Genomic DNA, 12556 nt, shown 5'->3' on the forward strand with positions numbered 1-12556 from the left:
AGGGGTTACAGTGTCTCAAGAATGATTAAACGATGAAATAAAATTCCATTTACGTATTTAAAATTTAAAAATTATTTCAAATTCAGGGGAAAAGTTTCATAAATTTAGTTCAACTATTTAAAATGTTATGAGTGGTTTTTGGTCATGCTTGCTATGCGTTCCTATTCAAAAGAAAAACTTTAATAGCTTTTTCTCGATGATGGTTTTTTTGCGATTTCACGTCATAGAACCCCTTTTCGTATTTTTTTGTATTAAAGATACAACTTTAAAATAATACTTTTTTGCAGTCAGTATAATATATTTAACAAAACTGTGCATTTTATTAAAAAAAAAAACTTAAATGTTTAGAGCATGTTATACCTATATAAAAACAATTTGTAAAAAAATTTTGATTTTTTACATTATTAATCACAGAAAGTTTTCTAAAAAATATTTAAGCAAATAAATGTACAGATTTTTAGTGCTGATTATTGTGATCGTTTAACAAAAAACGTTTTTTTTTAAAGTTAAAAAACAAAAAAACCTTATAGATTTTTAAAAAATCAAAATTTTGCTAAATTTTTAAATTTTTTAAAAAGTGGCCATTTTTTAAAAAATTGAAAGTAAATTATTGATTGTGAAGTAAGTGCGCATGTTACGGTTTCAAAGAAACACAAAATTTACTTAATCTAAAAAAAATGTCTTGAAGGTACTGTAACCCCTTAACGAAAATTTGTTCACTTTTTTTCCAGGTTCCCGCTAATGAAGACATTAGAGGGAATAGATGGAGGTGTAGAAGCTAGAGGTGGTGGCGCATACATCAAATCTTCACTGTCCAGAGTCCGCCGCGGTTGGAATGGTCCTGGTGGCTACGGCGCTTGTGGCTATGGTGCTGTTTATTGTGGAGGTCCTGGTGGTTACAATCAGGGTTCTGTTCAAGGCTATCAGGGTGTGGGTGACAATTGGCCAAAACACCCGCCCTGGAACACCAACTGGGGCTAAGTGCGGTTGTCCCACTGACAAGCATCGATACTTCTAAAGGTTAGGCAACAGATTGTTTTTGAGAAAACTCTCCTTATTGCGTCTAGAAAGCGGGAGACTTTACGTAACTATTTGAGGAAGGGGGAGAGGGAAATATGCAATACTGCAAACACAAGGGCTGACATAAGGGTCCCGAAGGGACCGAAAAAAAAAAAAGCACGTGAAACAAATTGTTTTACTAAGTTTAGCTCTTTTGTTATTAATAACATCACATCGTACATTAGTTTTTGCCCACCAACCATGCTGCAGCATTTTGGAACTTACAAAATGCAAACCACAATTGTTCCAAACGAAGACTGTCTTAAAACTCTGATTAATAAAAATAGTACGAAAGGTGTTCCCTTAACTTGCCTTTTTAAAAACGTTTGAGGGCGCCTTTAAGAGTGCCTTCTCGGGGCTACTAGAGTTGTGGAAACTTAGACGTAGCTTAAGGCAACTTGAGGCTTAAGAGGCAACTTTTTTCAAAAAGTTGAAAAGCGTCTTTTTTAAAAGAACTTAATAAAATGATCGGCATTGTGTGGAACATGATTGTGAAATAGGCTCTTCCAAAATTGACCTATATTTTCATACATTGCTGTGTTATTTAAAGTTAGAAACTCGTAGTGTTAATAATTGTTAAAACTGAATGCATGCAAACGTATATCGTAATAATTCCTGTTTCTCAAAAGCTCTCATTTAAAAAAATATATATTGTGACTGATCACAGATCCTCCGTTGGTCAAATCCACCGCTAGAAAAGGGAAAACAAAAGGACCCCCCCCCCCACCCATAGAGCATCGCTTTGCCTTTACGACTTGCATTTTAAAGTCATCACTCCTTTAATATTTTCCTAAACCTGTGTTACACCAAACAAAAGAGAGATGATATTGAATAGTCCAATAAATGCTCTATGTGATGTTTTCCATTACGGTTTACACTAAACCAACACTTTTTAAAGAATTTTAATACGCATCATGTGGACACGTCAGAAGGTCTATAAAAACTGTGATCTGTTTCAGCCTTGGTGTAGTTTTGATTTATTCGAGAGCTGCTGCATCTTTATTGAAATTCATTTTTAACCCCCGACACACAAAGGAAGGGGGTTATAAGTTTAACATGTCTGTGTACCTGTGTATCTGTCTGTGGCATTCTAGCAAAAAACCGATTTTGAAAAAAAAAATTGTTCGAAAGGAGTTCGAAAGGATCGAGAGTGTTCTTAGCTAAGTTAAATCTTTGGATCACATTTATTAACGAAGATCCCTTTAAGGGGATATTCTAGTCTAGAAATTCAAAAAAAATTATTTTTTTTTTCTTTCATATTCTCAAAGTTTAGACCTTTAAGAATAGGTTTCTAAGAAGACTTACGGAAACTCAAATTATTTTTGGAGTTTAGAATTTTGGAAATTTGTTAAAATAAATTCTTTTGCTAAAATGAGGACTGCAACCTTTAAACGCTTTTTTCTCGAAACTAGTTTTTTCCATACGGTTGACAAGGTATCTCAAGTTCTAATGCACCGATTTACTTGAAATTTGGTACAGACTTTCTTAGTACTATCAAAATTGTCTCAACATAGGGTTTTTTGTATTTTTTGATTTTTATTATTTTTTTAAAAAAATACCAAAACTCAAAAAAGGAGCCAAAAAATTGAACTTTTTTTTACAAAACGACGCCATTTTGAAAAAATTTTTATTTTCAAATCGGCTAAGGTCCAGACAATTTTAACATCCTTGTTTAATAAGACGTAAACTTAACATTATGTTTCAGGTCACCTGAAGGATCGGAATCATGTCCAACCAAGAGACACCCCCCCCCCCCCCCCCCCCTTTTTTTTAGAGCCAGCATACCACCAACTTCAATTTTGATTTTTTTTCAACTATTATGCATTTTTATACTTTTAAAGTATCAATAAAAAAACTGATAAAAATGGATAGTGAAAATACCTTTTGTTTTTTGTTTTCTTATTACGCCCGTAAAATCACCTTAAAATCAAGCCTCTAGACTAGAATACCCCCTTAAGTCGTTAAGCAGTTAAGTTAAAATCGTTAAGGAGATAACCAACTGTACTAGTTAAATATATGTTCAATAAAACTTTTTTACTTATTTTTCTCATAAACATACATTAATTCATTTTCGCAATTTTTTCAGGAACTCTATGGTCTCCAAGAAAACCAACTGGTGCTTCCAGAAGCGCTTACGAAGGACACCCCCTCTTATGTACTTTGACACACTAATAAAATCATTTTCTGTAGCATGTGTGTGTGTTAACTGATGAAATGACAATAGCACGCAGACAAAATATTTAAATGACTAATCGCAAAAACTTTGCAACTTCAACTGTTACATGAGTGGATACAGTGCGTGTGTCGTGGGGATCACAACCCTCCTTAAAGCTATCAAGATCGGCGTTCTGGGGACTTTAATTTTTGGAATTTAGCAGGAGAGAGCCTCTGGGCCCCTTTTTGTGATGGTCAACTTGTCACGAAACAAACCACTCATGACCTCATTCCCCCCCCCCCCCCCCTTCCTCCATCCGATTTTCAAGTTCATATTTTAATACCGATCCCTCCTAAACCGAAGTTAAATCAGCGCAGGAATTGATTGCTTTTTTTACTTCCTTTTACAAAAAAGGTTAGTTGTATACGTGAAAAAAATGTCACTCAAAAATCGGCCTTAATTAACATTTTGCCAACCCCCGAATGAATGTTGCATTTTTTTTTTTCAACTCGGCCACACGTGGATAAGTGACTAAGAACGTATAGACACCCAAAATATCCATTTTTGACCATCCCCGAAGTAATTAAAACGAGTTTTCTCGTCTCGTTCGTATGTAGGTATGTATGTACAGTGGCTCCCAAAAGTGTTCGTACACCTACGACTTTCAATGAAATAGACCATTATCCATTGGTTAGAGTAAATATTTCGGAATAAGTACTTTATTACAAGATCTATGATCTATTTTTAACAAAACTACATGAAAATTTTTAATAAAAACATTAAAACATACTTTTTAAAAAAATCAAAAACCAAATATTGCCAGAAATTTTATCTCACAAAAGTCTTCGTACACTTTGAAAAAATGTCAAAAAATTGGTAAATAATCTAACTTTTTACAAAGTTATTATTTAGTAGAATATCATGCAGTATCAACAACAGCTTTTTAAACGTCTGGGAATAGATTTCATAGTTTTTTTTCTTTCTTTTTTTGTGCAATTTCTGAGTAAGTGTTCAGCAGCACTTCGAGTCTTACTGTTTCTAGTTCGCTTTTCGTTTCAATGGTGTATTTTCGTAATCTAGCTACCAGATATCTACAATTATGATCCATTAAGTTTAAATCTGGCGATTGAGGAGATATTTCTAAGCTTAAGGACAATTTTTGAGGCACCAAACACAAACGTGTGCTTCTTATCGTTATCTCGATAAAAAACAAAGTTGTTTCCGATTACCAAATTTTGGGTTAATAGTTAAAGATTGCTTTTTAAAATAGTTAAATGAACATCATAATAAATTATTTCATCAAAAAATTCCAAATTTCCAAGTCCTGATGCTGTAATGCACCTTCACACTAAAACACCTTCACTGTCCTGATTAACTGATCCAACTAAGTTCTTCAGATTAAATTCCTCATTTTTTTCTTCTATTTACAACTATACAACAATTTAACCCAAAATGTTGAATTTATTTTCATCTATAAGTAAGACGTTGTTCCAAAACGTTTTGAGCTTATTTATCATTGATTTTACGACGGAAAGCGTAAGTTTACTGTTTTTCGTACGAACAAGAAAATTTCTGCGGGAAGAGGTCCCCTTTAATCCAGCTAATCAGAGAATTTGGCGAACAATTTTAGGTGAAAATTAAACGTAAAATGTTTCATTCAATTCTGAAAAAACTTTTTCAGTCCTCAAATGCGTATTTTTCATAATTTTTTTAACTGTAAACCTCCGATCACGCTTTGTTAACTTTGCCAGTTGACCTTTTCGTACCTTGTTTTCGATCCGATTCTTGTCTTTAAAGCATTTTATCAAGCACTTCACTATAGAATGGTATAAATCAACTAATTTAGAGACATTTCAAACCAATTTATGGCTACTGTGAGGGAAAAAAAAATCAAATTTCGAATCGTGTTTGTTGTTTTCTACGCATACCTGCCATTTTAAAATAATAAGCAGAATATTAGGCAATAAATAAACAAAAAAATAAAGACAAATGACTTTACAGTGTCATTACAATGCAAAAATAATGAAAAAAACCACATATGATAATTTTTATCGTGAATTTATTCGAAAATATTTCAGTGTACGATGACTTTTGTGGCGTATTTTTTCTGTCTCATCGTTTTTTGACAAATTTCAAAAATAAAATTTGGCAATATTTGGAAAAAAAACTACTGGGTTTTACTCAGAATGGCATAGGAATGGTGTGAAAAAAAATTGGACTTCATATTCGAATTTAGTTTTGCGTTATTTTGGTTTTACTACAAAATTTCAAGGTGTACGAACACTTTTGGGAGCCACTGTATGTGCGTATGTGCGGATGTATGTTGCATAACTCAAGAACGGTATGTCCTAGAAAGTTGAAATTTGGTACGTAGACTTCTAGTGGAGTCTAGTTGTGCACCTCCCTTTTTGGTTGCATTCGAATGTTCCAAAGGGGGTCTTTTACACCTTTTTGTGGGAGAAATCATTGTTAATTTCAATGAAAACTCCAGTGTGCTATAATTTGGCAAACACTTGGCGATATATAGCCAAGCTTTTGGTCGTCAAGTTTTTTCGTCAACTTGGCCACAAATTTGGCGAAATTTTTTTTTTTCCAAGTCTGGTGTCATTTTGGCCACTATTGGCAATATTTAGAGAGTTGACCATTGAATCGCATTAAAATCCCCAATATTGGGAAAATTAATCTGTATAAACGTTTTTTTTTTTTTTGCTCCGGTTCGCAACAAACTTGGGGTAAAAATATTTAAAGCGTTTCTTTGCTTAAACCGAAGCACTACTATCATTAAATCGACGTAAAAAGGAAGTCATGAGATGCACACACAAGCTCGTTATTTTCTTTTAACTGCTGAAAGGTTAGTTACATTATTTTTCAGCCCAATTAAATAAAGATGAACATCAAATTCGTCCTAAATCTGGTCTAAGACATGAGGATGTTCGTGGGAAGTTAGCAGATGCTTTCTTATTGAAAAACCTCCCTAGCATGTGCATTATGAGCTTGTGTTACCAAGGGCGAGGGGGGTGGCTGAGGGGAAATTAGCCGACTGACACATCGTTTTCCCAATATTTGGCATTTTAATGTGATTCAATGGCCAACTCTCTAAATATTGCCAATAGTGGCCAAAATGACACCAGATTTGGAAGGAAAAAAAAAATCGCCAAATTTGTGGCCAAGTTGGCGAAAACACTTGACGACCAAAAGCTTGGCGATATATCGTCAAGTGTTTGCCAAATTATAACACACTGGAGTTTTCATTGAAATTAACAATGATTTCCCCCGCAAAAAGATGTAAAAACCTCCCTGGCATGTGCATTATGAGCTTTGTTACCAAGGGCGAGGGGGGGGGGGGGCTGAGGGGAAATTAGCCGACTGACACACCGTTTAGTCTCAAGTTTCTCATAGCGGGGCTGCAGATACCTAAGCCTGCTAAAAACTGAAAACTAAGTGTAATTAAATGAAATCGAGTCAGTCACAACATGGGGCAGGGGAAGGTACCTACATAGAAGATAATAGTGTCATTTTTGATTTTTAATCCAGTCTAAATTTAGAGATTTAGGTCAAAAAGCACTCAAAAATTTTCTACACTTAGCAGGAGAAAAATCCTGTGCCACATATCGTCGCCTCAGAGCAATAGTAAGATATCTTAGTACTAGAGGACCCGACAGACTTTATTCTGTTCAAACCTTGTAAATTGAAAAAGTTTAAGAAATTCAATAACTTATCAAGTGTTTGAACCGTTCTGTTGAAAAAAATTTCAGTGACTAAAAGTACTACTTTTGACTGAAAGAAACAACCCCATTGTTTGCTTTTGCCACTATCAGCAAGGCCATGGCCGAAGTACATTAGCCCTTGGTCTTTGGCGTCCACAAATTTGGCGACAATTGGGAAAATTGCTGAGACTCCCAGTTTTCAAACGCTTCCCGCAATTTCTACATTGTCTTGGGGAATTATCATAACGTAGATCGTAAAATATACAGAATTGGCGAAAACATTTCCCCATTGCTTAAATTCCGTGGTGCCAAGTTTGTGGACCTTTAAGAAATTAAAATGAAGCGAAGCTAAAAGACGTAACCATGGCAAAGCGAAACAAAACATCAGTAATTTTAATGGAGATTAGATTTATTCGAACTTTATTTTTAACGGCTTGTAACTTTTTTTCCTTTGTAGATAGAAAGTTACTTTTCCGACCATAGGTCGAGATATTTCTGGAGTAAAAAATGCAACTTTTTGCAACGGTGTCAAAAAGAAAACTGTGGGACAATTCCTTCACTTTTTTATTGATAGATTAAATGAAGAAAGTATTGCCAAAATTTCAGCTAAGCCTAAAAAAGTTCGAGATAAAAACGCAAATTGCTCCCGTCGTAAAGAAGTTAGAGCATTGAAACAAATTGCTTAGAACGCGGAAAATTCTACCTTTTCAACGATATAAAGTATTAATATGTGCAAGTAATTTTTCACCCTTTAATAGCCAATAATAGGCAATTTACGTGAAATTTGGGTCTAAATTTGAATTAAAAAAAGAACTATTTATAGGATTTTTTCGAATTATAGCCTAAGTTACTCAGTAAAAAAGCCCCTTTCACATAGTGAAAGAATTTTTCGAATAGGTGCAGTGGTTCCGGAGATTACCTCGAACATATAAACACACAAAAATCCGCCCTCTCTCTTTATAATATTAGTAAAGATTATTTTTGGGATTAGATATCTTACTGTTGCTCTGAGGCGACAATATGCTAGCGTTTCATAAATTATGGAGTGAGAAGCAAAGCGATGTAAGCACCAAAATTAAAAATTTGAAGATAATCAGTACAATTTTTATGCGAATCTCTCCTTTGTTTTAGGGCAAGAGTAGCTCAGGTAGATGCTGCTATAGAGTATGGTTTAGGAAAAAAAAAATTAGTGAAAGCCTACCTAGCATTTGAACTCAAAACTGATTTACTCGAAACTTTAAAAAATCCACTTAAATCCCCTTGCTTCTTGCTGCCTCAAATAAAAATTTAAAGTCATGAAACACTTTTTTTTATATCATTTTTCTTGATTGATTGATTGATTGGGATTGTTAAGTGGTTTCTGCCTGTCCTACAAGAGGAGGCTTGTACCACGGCAGGAGAAAGAGGGGAGAAACTCGGGAGATGCTCGGGAGGGGGGGGGGGGGAATTAATTTGAATTTGACATCTTGAATTCAAATTATGTTTTTCGCAATCACGAGTGTGTATGTAGGCATGTGTGGGGGGTATGTGTGTTTGTGTGTAGGGGGTATGTGTGTGTAGGCATATGTGTTTGTGTCTGGCTGGCATAAGTGTGTGGGCAGTTGTGTGCATGAATGTGTGTGGGGGAGGTATGTGTGTGTAGGCATATGTGTTTGTGTCTGTGTGCAGGCATGAATGTGTGGGTAGTTGTGTGTATGTTTCTGTTTGTGGGTATGTGTATGTGTGTAGGTGTTTGTGTGTGTGTGTGTATGTGTGTTTGTGTAGTTGTGTATGTAAGCGCGTGTGTATAGGACATGGATGCAATCTGGAGACGGCTTTCGCTATAGGAGCAGCATCGTGAGGAGCCGGTCGACGGTGATGGTGCGGAGGGTGGCGGTGGGAAAATAAAATGATAGGACGCCAAAAACAGTCAAGTAAGAACAATAAGCAATCGTGATTGCTCAAAAAAAAAAAAAAAAAAAAAAACTTCAAAAGCGATTGGAACAAGCAAGAAAAGTGCAGAACGCACGAATGGAAGAACAATTGGCGCATATACGAGAGATCACAAAGGCGAGAGGAGCATTGGGATCCGAAAATCATTTTTCTTTTTTTTTCCTCAGAAACTAGCAGCGTTGCGAGACCTACCTTGAAAATAAAAGTTGCATCAAACGACACATGTTCAAAATTGAGGCTCAAATAAGAGGGAAAAAAAAGCAAAAAATTTCCGTCAACAAGTAGAAAAAAGGCAATTTTATGACTCAAAAGTTTGAACTTAGACCTTTTTGGAACTTTTTTACTTCCAAAAAACCTTCCTTACGCGACTCCTAAGCATCAAATGATTTTTTGGACCAAATTTGGCAAAAATATGCCGTAGTTTGTAGATAGTTATAAAGGAAAATACACACACGTAAAGAGAATCATTTTTAAGTGATAAGCTGGGCACATTTTCTTCGTTCGATCTACAACGTTAACAAAAGAAATGAAAATTATAAAAGAAAACCTAATTCAAAATTGCATTTTAAAAGAAAGAATGAACTTCCATTCATTATAAATTGCTCTAAAAAGTAAAAATAAAAAAATAAAAAAAAAATTAATTTGAATTTTGTTATCTTGAATTCAAATTATGTTTTTCGCAATCACGAGTGTGTGTGTATATGTAAGCGTGTACGTTTGTGTGTGGGGGGTATGTGTGTGCGTGTAGGCATGTGTGTTTGTGTCTGTGCGTAGGCATGAGTATCTGCGTAGTTGTGTGTATGTGTGTAGGTGTGTGTGGGGGGTATGTGTATGTGTGCGTAGGTATATGTGTTTGTGTCTGTGTGCAGGCATGAGTGTGTGGGTAGTTGTGTGTATGTGAGTGTGCAGGTGTGTATGTATGTGTATAGGTGTACATATGTGTGCGCAGGTGTATATATGTATATATGTGTAGGTGCGTGTATGTATGCGTGTAAGTGTAGGATATTGACGAAACCTGGAGACGGTTTTCGCAAAAGGTGCAGCATCGTGAGGAGCCGGTCGACGGTGATGCTGCGGAGGGTGCTGGTGTGAAAAATCAAAGGAACGTCGAAAACAGTCAAATGAAAGCAATAAGCAATCGTGACTGCTCAAAAACACACACATGTACTACAGCGTTAACAAAAGAAATAAAAATTATAAAAGAAAACCTAATTCAAAACAACATTTAAAAAATGAGGATAAAACTACCATTCATTATAAATTGCTCTAAAAAGTAAAAAAAAATAACTTTATTTTTTAAACATCATCGATGTTACTGTTAAACATAAATTTTAAGTCTGTGCAAAAACAACAGATCAAGTGATACGTAACCATAAATCAAGTTAAAAGAAGGTGCAAAACACCCATTGCTTGCTACGCCCAAAATCAATATATAACTTCGAGAATGAGAAATTTTCAAAATTGTAGTTGATGGAAACTGCAGCAGAGATCGTTCAACTGCAAGAGATAGTTTTTAACGAAGATGAAGATTATTGCAGCGCATAACTTGAGCATTTCAACTAGGAAACAACAAAAACGCATCCGATATATCTGCTGTTGAAAAAGATTTAAATTTTTGTTGCTTTTGGCTCGTTTTTAAATCACCCATATCAAAACCGCGGATAAATTTTAACTCTTGCATTTCATTTTACTTGAATAAGTTTAGCAACCAAATATTTTGATCGGTGTACTTCGTTTCACTATTTTCACTAACAATGTCCCAAATATTTTCAAATAAAAATGATTTACCAAGTAATGAAAACTAGTTTCTTCCTTTACAATTTGAGTTTTAACTTGAAAGTGTTATATATCAGACTTATTCGACAGAAAAAGAGTTTTTACGCTCACCTTTGCCAGTTTCATCCAACATTCAGTTCATCCAACAACAGCAGGGTTTCTTTACTAGAACACTAAACAAATAACTTTGGGGTCACCAATCATAGCCGCAAACTCGAGCATTTCAATAAAGAATCAACAGAAACACATATGAAGTAAACTGTTTCATTGAACTTGGCCTGAGAATCTTGTTTATCAATCATTGAATTTACGTAAGTTTATCTTTTATGAAAGTCCAATACGACAGATATTACAATACAGGTGGGGTACGTTCGGAAACAGAAAAAGGGTCGCACGGTTGTCGTCACCTAACGCGTTCGAAAATGCTTGCGGTCATTCTCTTTCAGTCGAGCCAGTTGCCACCGTCTTACCACAGTCTTCACGTGTTAGAGAGATCACATCATATTTTTTGGCCAATCCAGTCGTGTTTCAAGTTTTACACTGAATTCTAATTTGAACGTCGTCTGTTATACCCCGTTTACACTGGCCGAGATATACTAGTTTATTTTTAAACGGTGTTAAAGTTAAACCGCGAGCCGAAACGGGCGTTTACACTAGCGTTAGTTTAAACACGTTTAACCGTAACTTTTTGTTTGTTTACATTCTGTCATTCTGCTGTAGCGTCGTTGCTTCTTTATTTTCATGCTCGCTTACACTGTTTTTGTTATTAAAGAAAATAATATTCAAGACTGAATAATGGTCGATTTCGCCGATATTGGAGTGTAGGTAGCAGGTTCCTGCTCCTATCCATGTAAACGTAGGACAAGAATAGTCTTTTAAGCTGAAACGGGACTTGCTATTTGCCTTCCAATATCCGCGAAATCGACCATTATGGTCGAGGAGGTTTGACCGTCCGGGCAGGCATCATGTTTGATGGCCGCACATCCCTCCATGTCTTTCAGAGAGGCTCTGTGACAATTGCGAGGTATAGGGATGTGGGCTTGGAGCTCTATGCTCACTCCTTGAGGGGCGCTGTTAGCCAAGTAGATCTTTAGACTCCAACCCTATAGAATATGTCTGGGACGCTCTCGGGAGGGCAATAGCAACTCGCAACACCCATCCGGGGACTATCCATAGCCTGAGAACGCCGTTGTAGAAAGAGTGGAAATAATTGCCCCCCCCCCCATAATCTGCTTCATTTCAAATATGGAGTCACGCTGCGAGGCTTATATGTCTGTTAGAGGCGACCGTAACCCCTAATAATCCCCCCTTTTTTTTGCTAAATTTTGCAATCGCTCTGTTTCATACCACCCGACTCTAACGAGTGTTATTTATGATCATGCATGTGTATTTTAAATTTTAGGTGGTTATTTGTTTTGTATTGTTTTAATGTATGTACATACCAAATTTCATTAAAATCGGTCCAGTAGTTCTGAAAATAATCGACCAGATCAGAAAATTCTCGTAATTTCTTGCACCAGTGTATGTTAGGAGAGCAAATAGTGTGCCAAAATTTCAAATTCCAAGGAAAACGCTATTGCAGTTCCGAAGCCAAGCAAACAAATTTAGACCCCCCCCCCCCCCCCCCTCCCTTGCAACCGAGCTAGAACCAATGCACTCAAACTATTTAACCTGAGCTCCTATCTAGCACGATTTGACCTAAATCCAGAAGTTTATCTAGCTTCGTGACCCTTAAGATTTTTGCCGTCTGAACTACATTGATTTGAAGGACTTCAGAATGGCAATAATGGCGTTTTTATTGGAATTTGAAGCATTAAGATAATGTTTGCCATGGGCCGTGGTAGCCCGATCGGTAGAGTGTCGGATTCGGGGCCAGAGGGTCCTGAGTTCGAACCTCGATGGTCGAAGATCCACCGTCGTCCTTAAA

At 36.0% G+C, this 12556-nt stretch overlaps 1 protein-coding gene across 1 annotated transcript in view; it reads left to right on the forward strand.

The window, feature by feature from the left end:
* Positions 1–741: 741 nt before the first annotated feature.
* Positions 742–12556, forward strand: part of LOC129232645 (uncharacterized) — a 40363-nt gene continuing 28548 nt past the window's right edge. The window contains exons 1-2 of the mRNA XM_054866777.1: positions 742–907; positions 6087–6156. Coding sequence (XP_054722752.1) covers positions 742–907; positions 6087–6156 — 236 coding nt within the window. The remainder of the gene's footprint in view (positions 908–6086; positions 6157–12556) is intronic.

The sequence above is a fragment of the Uloborus diversus genome, unplaced genomic scaffold (assembly GCF_026930045.1).
Source record: "Uloborus diversus isolate 005 unplaced genomic scaffold, Udiv.v.3.1 scaffold_13, whole genome shotgun sequence".
Lineage (NCBI taxonomy): Eukaryota > Metazoa > Arthropoda > Arachnida > Araneae > Uloboridae > Uloborus > Uloborus diversus.